Source organism: Nymphalis io, chromosome Z (assembly GCF_905147045.1).
Source record: "Nymphalis io chromosome Z, ilAglIoxx1.1, whole genome shotgun sequence".
NCBI classification, from domain to species: Eukaryota; Metazoa; Arthropoda; class Insecta; order Lepidoptera; family Nymphalidae; genus Nymphalis; species Nymphalis io.
In genome coordinates this window covers 12,704,451-12,720,592 of record NC_065918.1, presented here as the reverse complement: position 1 = coordinate 12,720,592, position 16,142 = coordinate 12,704,451, and the positions used below count along the sequence as shown (strand labels likewise).

At 30.5% G+C, this 16,142-nt stretch overlaps 1 protein-coding gene across 1 annotated transcript; it reads left to right on the top strand.

The window, feature by feature from the left end:
* Positions 1-756: 756 nt before the first annotated feature.
* LOC126780237 (sodium/potassium/calcium exchanger 4-like) lies at positions 757-15,496 on the top strand. Its single transcript, XM_050504530.1, has 11 exons — positions 757-825; positions 994-1,118; positions 3,560-3,693; positions 4,812-5,033; positions 6,111-6,247; positions 6,620-6,790; positions 7,018-7,246; positions 8,822-8,938; positions 9,309-9,533; positions 10,693-10,794; positions 14,016-15,496. The coding sequence occupies exons 3-11, from the start codon at positions 3,612-3,614 to the stop codon at positions 14,339-14,341; spliced, it is 1,611 nt and encodes a 536-aa protein (XP_050360487.1). The 5' UTR covers positions 757-825; positions 994-1,118; positions 3,560-3,611; the 3' UTR covers positions 14,342-15,496.
* Positions 15,497-16,142: the final 646 nt, after the last annotated feature.

Here is a 16,142-nt window from a genome sequence, read left to right as displayed (position 1 = left end):
TCTGAGCAATCAAGGCTCTCATTATGTGTATTTTATAAAATGCACAATACACACGATCGGAAAGTGTTCAGGCGCAGGACCTTTCCGAGGCACACTTCCAACTTCCAGACTCTGGATTTATTGTTCTGTTACAGGTCTACTGAGAATTTTCTGACAGAAAAACCCAATAACTTTTTATTGGCCCGAACTGGGAATTGAACCCAGGACCTCTTTGTCTGCGGTTCTACAACTAGCTAAAACATAGAAAATAAAAATATAAAACTAGACCAACGAGGCAGTCTATATACGTATCAGAATATATACGTATCTACATGCATTTTAAATTACAAAACAGAAATCATTTTGTTGTGAAAAGATAATGTTTCATCTATTTTAAATTTCGAAGTTATATCGATTTTAACTTGTTCATTAAAACGTTGATCAAAATAGATAATGTTAACAATAGAATCAATTAAAAAAGTTTGTCTGTCCGGTTATTGAAATAATTAATATTAAAAAAAAATTGAAATATTTTTTTAAATTTATATGAGGTTATGTTACAGTTGGTAAATAAAAAAAGAAAAATGAATATATCCTAAGTCGGTATTAATATAAAAAACTTGATAAAAGTAATGATTGAATTGTCATTCATAAATTTACAGAATTTTAATTGACAATTGTTATGAAATAGCCTTTGTCATGAAGTGAAACGAAATAAAAGCGATATATAAATATTTATAGTCCAATCATTTACAATTCAATCACTATTCAAGTATACTTTCATAAGGTAACATTTTGAAGATTTATCTCATTTACTAGCTATGAGGAATGCAATCTTGCAATCAGGTAATTTTATCTTAATAAATGAAGATCTCTAAAATAGATGCGTTTGCGCATTCACAATAAACACAATATATACAGTAAATACGTAATTGAATCTACTAATCGTTGACAGTGCCTTATCAATTAAGATTATCTGTTTAAAAACCCCTGGCATTCATATCTTTGTTTCAGTGTTGAAAATGAAATACTCGCAGTACCAAGCGACAACTAACGGAATATAGAGTTTACTACACGAAAATGTTATTTTAACAATCAATAAATAAATTAAATCAATTAAGTGTCAACTAAGAAAACTAGTAAGTATGAAGTGATGTGGTATTATCGAATTAATTGTAACGATTATTCATCGATTAATCGATTCTGTGATTTTATTTTGGAGACGTTTAATGAAAATTAGGTTAACGATTTTAGTTCGCTTAAGCGTTTGTTGTGATTGTATATATTTTAATATATATTGTGGTTCTATAAAGGGATATTCATATTTCTAAGCGAGGATATTATTGTGATGTTTCAAGGCTAAGAACTATATAGGCGAAGGTAAATTGTGTTTATTTTCTTTTGAATAATGCTTGAAAACGAGATGCCTGTTGCAGTTATTATTTTAATTGCGTTGTAATTTACTTTTTTCTGTTAAAAGTAGTCTGTGACATGTGAACACTTGCAGTGTGTGATGCGTCGTTGAGCGAAAAACGAATGTATTTAAACTTTAAGCAAATTAGTTTCAACTTTTGCAATGCTTCTGTGACAAATCGTTTTATTTATATTGTGTTTTATTGATTGTAGCGGCATTTTAATTAAAGGTATTATGAAAAGTATCCTATAATTATCTATTTGATAATGTTAATATTATTGTTTAAGATTCTAGTGTCTCATTTTTTGTATAATAAGTAGGCAGACTGGCAAATAAGCCACCTGATGGTAAGTGTTCAGCACCACCCATAGACCTATCACTTACATTGCTCATGTGCCACCATCCTTGGGAAAAAAATGTTACGTCCCTTTTGCCCGTTGTTAAACTAGCTCACTCGTCCAAGCCGGAACACAACAATACTATAACATATTAGTAATATGATGAGTGGACGGTAGCCTGACGGGCTTGCACAAATGTCTAAAATTTAATAAAAATAATATTTCTTTAAAGTACTACAATGAAGTACGTACGTACAATGAAGATTAAATTACATTACGGATTGTCCTTATTTATTATCTAAGTTTAAGATTTATCATCAAGATCATTCAATTAATAAAAAACCAATAAGATCTTTTCTCTATTACATATGTGTAGTATGATATTTAATAATTATATATTTAAAAGTTCATTTTCAAATACATTGATACGTGCATAATTTGTAAATATAACTGTCTGGTATTCTTGTATTATATTTATTGATTATAAATGTACTTATTCATTGTAGTAATTATATGTCTATATTTGGTAATCGTTCATTCGATAGTTACCTATACAGTTTTTAGGGGGATTTATGAATGTTACATTTTATTTATATAGTAACATTATTAGTATTTGTATGTTTTGTTGTATTTTTTTAATTCTAATGAAATAATAGTTTTGTTCAATTATAGTTTATATATTTTTCGAAATATATATCAATAAATGAAGAGACGTTTAAATTAATTGTAATGCCTGACTGAAAAAAACTACTAAACCAATATACTTACGTACATCAGAAGACGCAGCGTGTGTCGGAGAAGGTTTAATAATATGTAGAATATTAATTTGCGCTTTAAGAAACAATGCGCTTTACAGTATCACCCACGTTAACTTTACTATTGTCGTGACAAGCTTTAATTGCTGGTCATTACTGGACGAAATATATGGGATTAAAATTAGGAATTGAATTAATGATTGAATATTGTGTTATGATAAACTCACAATTACGCAAACAATATATCCTCGTTGTTAAGGAAATATATTTAGCATTATATTATTAACAACTAAAATATTTCGATGTCAGCTCTTTGTTGGAATGTTGAAAATCAATTTACGCTATTTTGAAGTATGTATCAATTATATATTAATTATTAGAGTCAGTTTCACATATCACTTTCTGACTATTCACGATCACGTTCTGCGTTCTTACAGACTTGACTTGACTTTGTTCTTACAGATTAGCTGTACTGATAATAATAATATTAATAGTCTTCCAGACCGATTTCGGCCACCGTGGACAATTTCAAGAGAGATTAGCTAACTATGCAGGACATATTATAGTGCACAAGTGTGTGCGCAAACACAGATGCACTCTCTATTCCCTAACTCATAATCCGATGGGACGGCAATTCGACACGACCGGAAACATGCTTCCAATTTCCAGACTCCGGGCTGCTATTGGGAATTTTTGACAAAAAAATCAATTTCTAAACTTTTTATTGGCGCGACATATATCTAGCCACTAGACCGACGAGGCAGTCAACTGTACTGATAATATTAATATAATATATCTATAACCCATAATGGGTAAATAACTATAACCTAAGATATTATGATAGTTTTACAATAAAAAATCTATTTTTTTCCTTATTTGATATCAAGAACTTTATTTAAAATTTTACATTTGTCATGGAATTAAAACTTAAATAAGCGCCTGAATTTTCATCTGTCTTTTAGAATTGCAGTCCCATTAGGATTTGGAGAATGAATAGGAATGCACTTGTACATACACATGAGCATTATCACAAAACTGTGTAATATATATTTATCAGTTTAATTTTTCAACAGGAACAAGTATCAAGATCTATTTGGTTTATGAGAAGAAAATATAATCTACAAGATGTTCCGATATAAGCTAGTTGCGGTCGCCGCTGTGACACTATGGCTATCTTTATCGTACGCTACGGCTCTCGAAGATTTCAGTACGTATTTTCATATACTTAGTTTAGATTTGAATGCAATAACTGTTACGACAAAATCTAATTCTATATATTCAGAGAAGTGCTTCCTTAAGCTTCGGCCCAACGAAAGAGAGATTGCAAGATTTGTATATTTGTTTGTGGTAAAAAATGTAACTGACTCAGCTTATCAACAATGATGAAAACGATACACATTTGTGTTTTTGTTGGTAACTGTCTGAAGAATTATAAACGGCTGCATACACAGATATTCCAGATTATCTCAGTGTATATTGTGGCTTATGTTGCTCACGTATATATTATAGATTCGTTACTCAATCATTGTACTCATGCATTCCATTGTATATACATTGAAATTTTGAGTGTTCCTCGTATGTATTGGTTCGCGTAGAAGCTGCACAACTAGATCGTTACCATGCTATGTTTACATATATAATAAAAGTTTTAGTCTGCCTTTCCTGCTATATATTCTCTATAACAACCTTATTTTACTTAAGTTTAAGAGGATAGCATGAAAACAGGAAAACTCCGAAAGTTTGTTTAAGTAATTTTAATTAAGATTTTATTAACATGAATTAAGTTTCACAATTATACACATATTATGCAAATAAGACAATAAATACAATTAATACATGAAAGTTAAATTACATACACATTTAATTATAAGATCTTAAACATTTTTAAGTTCCATATATACCTTAAATAAATTGTTTTCTATGTACAACCATAAATATTATTTTCATGGCTTAATCATGCACTTTTGAAAAAGTAATATTAAAGATAGATAATGTAAACATGTTAATGAATTTGTTAGACAATGTGACGTTATCATAGGACATTTATGGATAAAAATGATAAATGCCCTGTGATTCCGAAATCGATCCATGTAGTGGTGATATGCTTAGGCAATGTAAGCTTCGCTGTGGTTTGGTGCGAATAATAAAATTAGCTTCATCGTAGTTACACATAAAATTAATCCTTTCACCTTAAACAAGTATTTTATCATATTTATAATTGACTGTAGAAGTTGGAAAACCTTGGTCAAGTGATTAGTGATCATTTAAAAAAACTCTATTGCTTATCCTTGCTACGATATTAGTTTATAAAGGTACGTGTTACAGATGTGACTGATGGGGATGATGATTATTTAACTGTGTTTAACTATAATGGCGAAGAGGTGTATATAACAAAGGAACTCATGAAGAGATTGACCCGTGAGTCCGAGACATGGCACTGGAGGCCCTGGTTGAGGACGAAGACTGAGGTAGTCGGAAATATTATGCAAGAAGTGGAACGCTCTAGTGAAGACTCGGTTAATAGTTTCCCTGTTAGTATATTCGATGGTAAGTGATTTGAATTTTATACTAAAATATGTATAAGTACCGTAAGTTTTTTTTTGTTAAAATCTGTAACCCGGAAATTGGTTGCAGTGGTACATAACGCATCTAATTTAAACCATATCTTAACCTATTGTAACACACATTTTTTTTTTATCGAATATGTCCAGTCATTTAGGAGTGCAGTGTTCATATGTATATGTGTACAGAACTATTGTTATTGTTTATATAAAGACTTAAAAAAAAACTCTTCACTTTTACACTTGAATATGAACAAGTAAAGCTGTTGTTATTGAATTGGAACAATTTAAATAAATGTTTTAGATCATTATTCTCTCCTAAAAATATTGAAAGATATATTTAGGTTTACGAAAAAAGGGTATTATTTATATTATTATAACAATAATGTTGTGACATTATAATCAACACAACTGATTTTGTCCTCGCCGTCGAGTAAATCCCGAGAAAAGTTACACGTGCATGTGTAAGTCGGAACTCGCTAAGTCGTACACGTAACTGAATTCAATTCTTTTCAGTACATGTTTTTTTAAACTTTGATAATCGGCTTTTCTTTTGCCCTCCTACGACTTGGAAATTTTATCTTTAATGTAATAAATATGCTATTAGTTCTTACCAATAGTATATTTTTCTCATAGTATCAAATACAAACGACACATTTACAATATATATATTTAGATACATGTATAGTTAAAAAGCGGTAATATATCAATGTTACATTGTGTCGTTTCGTTTATGTACAATATACATATGTTTTATGTAAAAACTATGATATGTTATCTAATGGTGATTCAAATAAAATTGTTAAAAATGCAATCTTGTCACCGTTCTACGCATGATTTATACAGTAGCTAATATATAGCCAATAAGTATATAGTAATTAATATATAGCCAATAAGTAGGCACGCACGTACAAAGCGACGCCGGTATGAGCGTCATGCTGTTTGCCGTCACGGCAAACGGTCTTACAACCTCGTAAATGTTTATGGGTGTTTTAACACATGTTATGGATACACATATGTAAATACGACTAGAACAATTTAATATTCATAATAATTGTTTTAGACGAAGAACTTCGAAGCGGTGCATTCATACTATACGTAATGTTTGGGATCTACGCCTTTACACTTTTAGCAATAGTGTGCAACGATTACTTCATACCCTGCGTCGAAATGATTTGCGAGGATTTGAAGATACCGCAGGTCAGTAAAGGGAAATCCACACATATAAGTATTTCTTAAGACACATTTATTATCACATTCTCGCATTTATTAAATATAACTCTCTTCAAAAGTTTAATAATTTAACACTTTTTAAAATATTTTGTGGGATCATATATATTTTTTTCTTATAATACAATGTGTAAATAGACCTCTGAAGTATTAGAAAAAGTAGATGATTAAAATATGTATTATAAGTTGTATATAATATGATAAACAATTTTTTTTCTATATTTTAAATGTAGAAGGTAATGTGTGTATAAACTACGCTCATTAAAAATTTCTAGAACCATCCGTACTCTTATTGCTAAACTTATTTAAACGTTAGCATTTATAAGAAGCATTTGTTTCCAGAACGTAGCGGCTGCTACGTTCATGTCAGTAGCAACGTCATGTCCCGAGTTCTTCGTGAACGTGATCTCGACTTTCCTGACGAAGTCCGATATGGGTATAGGCACCATAGTTGGTTCCGCTATATTCAACTTACTAGGCGTCGCAGCTGTTGGTAGCTTAGCGGCGGTAGCGGTAAGTGCATATATATAACTAATTAAATATAATTATTTTAATACAAATTTGCTTTACGTATTTAGAAAACATTTTTAGTGGTTGATGGGAAAATTGCTTTGTATATTTTTGCACGCACAAATTCAGATCAGATTAAATAACAATCAACAATCAGATCTAAAGATTTAGAAAGGTTTTATGTAAATACATTTTAATTAATTGATTCCAAATTGATAATTATGTTGTAGCCTATCGCGATAGAGCGCCGCCCCGTGACGAGAGATGTCCTTATCTACATGATCAATGTTGGCGTGTTGGTAGCCATAGTGTGGGACGGGCAAGTGGTGTGGTACGAGGCAACTGTACTGGGCATTCTATACATTACTTATTTCCTCTTCATGTTCACTAGTCCGAAGCTGTTCATTTTGTTCGATATCGTCACGGCGTCTTACTGTAAAAACAAGGAACATTCAGAATGTAAGTAACACACGAATTATAATTAATAATATATGTTACACTTCAGTCCAAATGTAATATTTACACCGTTTGATTGCCTCGTTCATTTAGTGACTAATTTGTTCGCATTGTAATAGCGTATGCCATGGCCACGAGTAATATAAAATATTAATAATATTTTTTTAAATTAAATACCTAAAATAAAAGTGTGAAGTAAATATTATATTAATAACAAATATTTAACTAATATATTTCTGATGAATGACAAACAATGTGAATAAATTTCTAATCATTTGTTAAATATCAGTCAGTCGGTTTCAGTGATATATAATGTATAAACATAGTAATTGATCATTTGATTTTATCGATTTAATCAAAATAATTTTCCGAAACATTCGCTAATATCATACCATTACCTTATATTAGTTTTAAAAATCTGTTTATCGTTGTAAATAATGTAAATACACAAAAACTTCATTTTCATCATCATCAACGATTTGTAGAACTTTAAAATGCCGACGGATATCAAATCGAAAGCATTTAAATATATTTTATAGATAACTCGTATATAAAAAATAGGGTAAATTTGACGACAAATTTAGTTTATTTTACTTGTCAAGTATGTACAAATAAATGAAATATTAATTCAAACGTTTTATGAAAATAAATATTGCATTTACTCACTTCGCTTCGAAATTCGAACCAGTAGTTAAAGCAATATTACGAGATAAACGCGTGAAAAAAGACGCGATGTCTTATGCAACATAGGACATCCTCATTTATTAAAATATTATCGAGATAAAATAATAATTTGACCCGCACATAGTTGCTAATTTCATATAAAATGGATAACATACATTTTCCAAAAAATCTCTTTTTGTTTTTTTTTTTTAAGTTATACAATTAGGTAATTATTTTTGATTGCATATATAATGTACTGTCATAAATTCTTCTAATCAAACCTTGATTCATATCAAGATAGTATTTTTACGTACGATTTTGATACTTGAATTCAAGGAAGCTTTGACGAGATGAAAGATATCTCTAATCTATAAATCACCGCGGATACTTCAAAAAAATAATAATCATATAACATATTATTTCTAATCTTCTGTTATTAATCTAAATCGTAGATTGTAAAACGCTTAGTCGCTTTATTTATTTAAAAATCTTTTTTATTTAACCAAAGTTAACAACTCAAAAGATTTTAAAGAAAGTAGTTTTCTAAAAAATTCAATGATCGATACGAAGTAACCAATATCTGAAACATTAGAATGCTCCAATCATTATGTTAATATTAATGTAATTTGTAGATATCATCTACAGCGATACATTTTGAAAGAGACCAGCTAATTCCGCAAGATATATTAAGTGCTTGCGCAAAAACAGGTGTACTCTCTATTTCTCCATTAAAATTATCCGGTAGGACAGCAATTTGATGATCAGTGATTTGAATATTTGAGCTCAGGATCCATTCAAGCTAGCTACTTAACCAACGAGGCAGTTACTACTTTTATACGTGTCATACCCACCCCTAAAGTACAATTTCATGGAATATTAGTTATAAGAACGTAATTAAAATATCTTTTCCAACAGACGTAGTGTCAATAGACGGGAAACCCGTCGAGGAAGGCGTTGATAACAAGGGATTCGACAATAGTGATACTCAGACAAATAATGGGACGAACAACGAAAAGATATCAGTGGAGAAGGGTAAGTTGATGGAAAGATGGGATTTTCCAATGATATCCTAACATCGTCTAGATGAAATATCTGAACATTGATAGTAAGTAGGCTTTATGACTGATGCAAATTATTATTAATAAATTTGAACTTGAACTTGAACTTGATGAATAATATAACGACCTTATTGATTCGGTACCTAATAAAATATTTGTAAAATGATACAGGATATATAAACTTTATATAGTAGGCAGGTAACACTTTCAAATAACGAACTATTAAATAAGCAGTAATATTTGAAGAACATGCGAAGTATTGATTGAAGACATTTACTTAATATTAAATAATTTAGTCAATCACGAACGGATAATCTCTGACGCATTTTTTGTCGTTATTATAGTGGAAGTTGATGAGAAACCAAAGAAGAGTATATTCAAATTCCCGAAGGAGAAGTCAATAATCTTTAAGATCTGGTGGCTGTACACTTTTCCTCTCAAACTTGTATTGGGACTCACAATTCCGTCACCGATAACCTGCAAGAGATTCTATCCATTAGCTTTCCTTATGTGCATCATATGGATAGGTGTCAACTCTTACTTCGTGTCTTGGAGCATGACTGTTTTAGGTGAGTGTTTTAAAAGTGAGATATAACACTTTATCACATTTTGGTGTGTTCTTTGGTAAAATTATTTACGAGGCGTAATTTAAAAGCATACTTGGTTAGATTGATATCTGATATATTCGAAAATATTTCGATTACGCCATCCTCGAATTATTTTTTTTTTATCTTCGCGGGGAGGGCAAATGACTCTACTCCACCTGATGGTAAGTGGTAGTAGAGTCCAAACGCGACAACGGCCAGTACAGACGGGAAAAACGTTCTGCACTAGCCGCCTTAAATGTTCATCTAAATATATATTGGAAACCAGGCATAACATTGGCTTATTCTAAACCAATCTATTCAAGATCAATGCAGTGCTTTGTAATAACTAAATGGTGGAAGAAATTTTTTCCCTAATTTCATCCTTTAATATCTAACTACAATATACTGACTATCAAATAGCTCTTCTATTTATTGCGATGTTAGGACGATTCATGAAAATATGCGAAATCTCTACCTCAATTGAATTCATTTTACTATAAATTGTATAATATTATATTGACTTAATATATATAAATAAATAAAAAACCTTCAATGATATAGATATATTTTAGATGAATTCTTGTTACGTAATCTATCACTATTAGGAATAAAAACAACACTTATGGAGTTGCAAAATTAAGAGTGCACTAATATTTAAACGTTCGCATTCAATATTTATTGAGCAAATACTTATGAACACTGACATTGACCTATTTTTTTACTGAGTGGATTTAAAACACTTAAAGAAAAATAAACGAGCGTGTAATAGTGAGCGTAGACAAATTAAAAGCGTATTTTTAATTAATTTTTTCTTCAAAATTAAATCTTTTTTTTTAAATTTTGAATGCAAATATTAATGCACTTGATAATATTAATTTACATAATAATGTTATTTATTAAGTCTCAGTATTGCACACTGTCTTATACAGACCCCTTTCAGGCAACCTCTAATAAAAAAAATAGGAAGGAAAAATAATCGGTCTTACTGAGCACTTACAATCAACTTAAAATTACAATCTCTTGAATTCCTAGAAACTTAATAAAAATACTAAGTAATATACCTACATATATACTCATATGTATATGTATTCATTAGTATACATTTGTCCATACATAAAAACATATACATACTCTACTCTAGGTCATACATTCTACATACCTGAGTCAGTCATGGGGATGACGTTCCTTGCATTTGGCGGGTGTCTTCCTGAGGCTTGTTCTATTTTCATCATGTCCAGGAGAGGTAAGCATTTAAAAAAAATATTTAGCAAGCGAAATTATTAAAATACACATCACTTTAGATATACATATCCATATATCTATATATAACTGCTTCGAGTTTGTATCTGAAATTTTTTTAAAAGTATTTACTAAATTTTCTAAAGCATATGTATTATTATATTTTCAAGTTCAATATGTATGCGATTATGTATTCCAAAATAAATTACGAATCATCAATACATAATATAATCTACGCAAAAAAATTTCTGGCGATTAGCGAAATTAAGATAATTAATTATCTTTGAATAAATCTTGTATTGATAACAACGTGCCTTGCGATTGTTTTTTGGTATAAAGTTTATGTTGGTATGTCATTATGTTAATTTAATCAATTCATTTGTGTTTTGTTAACGATTTAACTTACAACAGCTGAACAACATCAAAACTCATAAAATATTATTGGACAGCCCCGTTGGTCTGGTAGCTAGCTATAAGGCTGCAGGTCCCGACGACCCATTGAACAAGCCCCGTGTCAGGCTATTAAGAAGTTTTTTTGTCGAAAATTAGTAGTGTATACTTGTCAACAATGTCTCATTTCAATTAAACAGTATTAAAATCCATTATAAATATTGGCGCAAAACGACTTAATTGTTTTTTTTATTCGTATCGATAATCTTTATTTATGCTCGTAATAATTGTTATTGAGACTAACATTTTTGAAACGGAAAAAAACACGTCTGCGTTTTATGTGCAGCATACGCAGCTCTGTGTTCGACATAATTTACAAAGCCCGCTCTGCACTGTACTGTCAGAACAGTATCTCTAGTATATCAGTATACACTAAACTATTATAATTAACATAAATAAAATTTGTAATAATAATTGCTAAAATTAACACTAAACTACTTTTAATGTATTGCTTTAATGTTATATATTAGAATGTCAAATGCTTACATAAAATTCTTTTTTCAACAATTGACGTAAATCCTGTATTATCTGTGTTTACAATATCGAACGATCCCATCTATTGATTTTAATATCGAGATACATGAAAAGCGATCGATTTAAATAAGGAATAGCGTCAACAGCTATCTCGAACACGTCTGCACATTATTTATTCTTTATCTACGGATTTTATATTATCTAAATTAAGAACAGGCTTATTATAATTTCCTTTCAAAGAAAAATTTTATATATCGTAAGTTACGTCATCCAATGTATTCATGTTTGGCCGCGACCGTAACAGCCTGCGAATGTCCCACTGCTGGGCTAAAGGCCTCCTCTCCTCTTTTTGAGGAGAAGGTTTGGAGCTTATTCCACCACGCTGCTCCAATGCGTGTTGGTAGAATACACATGTGGCAGAATTTCAATGAAATTAGACACATGCAGGTTTTCTCACGATGTTTTCCTTCACCGTAAAGCACGAGATGAATTATAATCACAAATTAAGCACATGAAAATTCAGTGGTGCTAGCCCGGGTTTGAACCCACGATCATCGGTTAAGATTCACGCGTTTTTACCACATTCACGCGTTGTTTGGCCGCGAAGGAACAAAAATTTAAAGGTCATATTTAAAGTTTCGGAAGTTCTGACATTACAAATTCCACGAGGGAGGAGACGCGGTGAGAGACACGAGACACCCTTGATTCAAAGTTCCGGTACGTCCGCGGCATTTTTTTTTTCTAAATAGATTTATTGAACGTAACATACATCAAAATGTTAAACCGAAAAACATTAATTTAGGTCAAATTAATTCATATGTTCGTATCGATTAGTAAAGTTGATAATAAAAATTGATAGTTTTTGTAAATATCAGCACCATAATACGACAAGTGAGTTTTGACTCTCGAGTTGATACTTTGATATTTTAGTACGAACGATAAAACTATACGTTCAAGTATAAGGTTTTCTTATTAGATGTATGACTTTTTGCAAATTCATCTAGATAGGTAGCTCTAATCAAACTTGCTGTATTTCACTTTGGGCGAATAAACTAGTGTAATTTAATGAGCAAGACTCAAAACTTCGTAGGTCTATTGGCTGGTACTTATTATTAAGTAGACAAATGTGAAGGGATTTTTTGTTTTTTTTTTTTTATTTAATATAGTAGCAGTGACCTTTTTAACAATAATTTATTACACAGTGTTTCAATATGTTATATAATGATAAGTTTATATTTAAAAGATGCGTATTTTTATTAATATGATATGATAGTAAATATTGGTATGTTAGTAATATTATATACGTTATTGTTTTATTGATAAATATTTTTTATCAAATCGATGTACGATAGTGTAATTGTTTAAGTTCCTTCGACCTGTATCTTGTGTCTTAACCTGTTAATGTCTCTGAGTTGGTGACCTAGACAGTACCTATTTGTATAAAAAAATATAAAACATCTCCTATACTATACTAATATTCTAACGGTTTCATGGTTGAACATCTGAACCGATTTTTATGATATGAAACAAGCTTGAACCCCAACGGAGGTTATACTTTTATATATCTTACAATTGCCCCCCAAACTATGCATATTAATTTCCGAGCGTTACTATCTGAGATATGTATGACTTTGTAAAATGATAGTAAAATAATTAATCTAGGAAATACGTAAAATTAATGTCACAATTCTGAAAAATACTTTGACGTATTTATGTAGGTATATATTTAAAAAAAAAACAAGTGTTTATCACGTGTGCGTGACATGAGCTTAGTGGAATCATTTCGTGATTGTCGAATTATGCTAATTATCTCTTACATCACCACAATGGGTGTCATATCGTTCAACAATTGTAAACACATCGATTAAACCGATTTTAAAATATTCAACATCCACGGTCATATATTAACATTTCATAGGTTATCGTAACTTATTAACGATAAAAATTTAGATGTCAAGGCATATTGTTCATGATAAATAATTATTTTATTTAATTTAAATAAGCGTTTAATGTTAAAATATATATTTGTTCTTATGTTATGTATCGATTTATTTGTTTGTGTATTGTTGAGTGGTTTTAGGAAATATTAATAATTATTATGTAGATATCAAAACAATTGATAGTTCACCATCGCCAGTAGACATACGGTAAAATGCCCGAATGGTATTTGGTGGTAGAATATGCGGTGCTGGTAGTTAACCAGACGCACTTTCAGAAAGTACTACTATCAAAACTAAAAGTTGTATACAATAACTAATAATAATGTTTTTGTAATGGTAATAAAAAAATGATTTGTTTTAGGTGAGGGCGGTATTGGCGTGTCAAATGCGCTGGGGGCTAATTCATTAGCGATATTGTTCGCACTCGGCTTGCCATGGCTTATCAAAACGCTCACTTTATTGGCTCAGGGAGCCGACACGGCTGTCACCATCAACTCAGCGGGCATTGACTTCGTGGTTGGCTCTTTACTAGTGGCCGCTTTACTGTTGTGGATCTGTTTGTTTATAGCAAAATTCAAGCTCAGGAGAAGCCTTGGCTTTGCACTTATTTGTCTGTATGTGGTATTTATTACCTTCGCGATCCTTGTTGAAATGGGTATCATACTAAATAGAGAAATCGCGTTTTAAATTGATCGTATATTTAAGCGAAATCTTTAAGTGTGTTTAGCTTGAATTTTCGCTCGAGTTTTAACTTTGCGTACTCTTCGCGCTAACGACTTTTGTCGTTGACCTCTACCTACCTACCCTCGAGTACACTATAAAAATAACTTGTTAAGAATTCTGTGATGAATGTTATGTATTGTATTTTTGCAATAATTGTTAATAATATTGTATAGTTGTAACTATTATACGTCTTTGTAATGTTTTTTTTTGTTTATTCATACGTGTGAAAGAATAGAAAACGGTCAATAGTTAATATTCAAATAAATCGATATTATTTAATTTTTTGCGCAGTCATATAAGTAGTCATGAAAGTAGCAGATCTGATTAAAGATACGATGATGGCAATGTGCGAACTGTATTAAATAATATTTCACTGTATATTTCAAATCCTTATCGTAAAATTTGTACATGTTTTTCAACATAGATTCGTCTACATAAGCACACGTGGCCGTCACGCCCGTTATTGACCATCCAGCGTTCGCATTTAAGCCGACATTATGATAACGTTGCTTTGTGGTTAACGTTCACGTTAAATAAAGTTATAAACACGGATTTACTTATTAAAATTTTGTTAAATTGGGCGTTCAAAATTCACTTAAAAAGATTGTATACTTGCTTGTCTTGCACGCCCTTTATACTGGACTTAGGCTTACAGTGAGCTTACTTGTAGTAACAATAATGACGTCATCAACGTAACATTAATGTGAATGCGTGAATGTGATATAAGCCTCTAACAATTTCATATTGAATGGATAAAATTTATTTTTTCGGATTTATAATGGACAAGATTTTTTTTGTTTGTTGATAGATGAGCCGTGTCATGACTGAAATGATATGTAGTTAAAATATATTTTTTAAGTTTTTTTGGCGATAAGCATACAATAGCGACGTAGAATTGATTGCAACGTTTCTTTACGTAACGTATATTCCAATTCTGATGAATCTGTTTGTTGATGTAATGATACAAGCTCTGAGGGATTGTTTCAAGTTTATAGGTTAATGTTATTTAATCGAGTGTATTTTTCAGGAAATAGCATTTTTCAGTGACTACGATATTATTGCATATAGTATTATTACCCATATTTAAATTATTTTCTTATCAAAAAAGAAACTGATAAATGAGCGTTAACTTTGATTTACTGATAACATCTTATCGCTTTAAAATAGTAAATATTTTCACACTATCACCGTTTTTTAATATAGTTTCTTTTCAGAATATCATTATAATATAATACACCCACATTTGTTATGCTGGTTACTGTTTTTTAAATTCGCTTACTATCTTTTCATAGTGATAAAAACCATAATGATTCGTTTTACTACATTTATAACTAGTCTTGTTATTTATAAGCTATAAATAATAAATAAATTATATTTTATATTCAAAATTTTATTTTGTCGAAATAAAAACCTTTGTTGTTTCATAATTTACGTCTATTTATCTATGGTTGCCTAGAGGTTGTAAATTATATATGTGATAACATTGATGTCTATTGAGCACATTAATATATCTTTATTTATAATACTAAACTATTCCATTTAACTAATAACTAAAAACGCGAACCCATAATGATTATCATAGATAATTTAAGACCTCGCCTAATGATATCGCGTCAATCCCATGTCAAAGTTGCTTGTTTGCATTTACTCCTCCTATGGTTGGAATGGGCTACAAGTTAGATACAATTAATACAAATTAATTTGTGAATCTTACTATGTAATTATTAGAAACTGAAGACTTGGCCAAGAATAGGGAATACCACGT

Excerpts from the sequence above, each read along its gene's own strand:
- LOC126780237 (XM_050504530.1), top strand. The coding sequence starts at position 3,612 with ATGTTCCGATATAAGCTAGTTGCGGTCGCCGCTGTGACACTATGGCTA. Across the intron at positions 8,939-9,308 it reads AAAGATATCAGTGGAGAAGG|TGGAAGTTGATGAGAAACCA; the intron begins GTAAGTTGATGG and ends TCGTTATTATAG. Across the intron at positions 10,795-14,015 it reads TTTCATCATGTCCAGGAGAG|GTGAGGGCGGTATTGGCGTG; the intron begins GTAAGCATTTAA and ends GATTTGTTTTAG.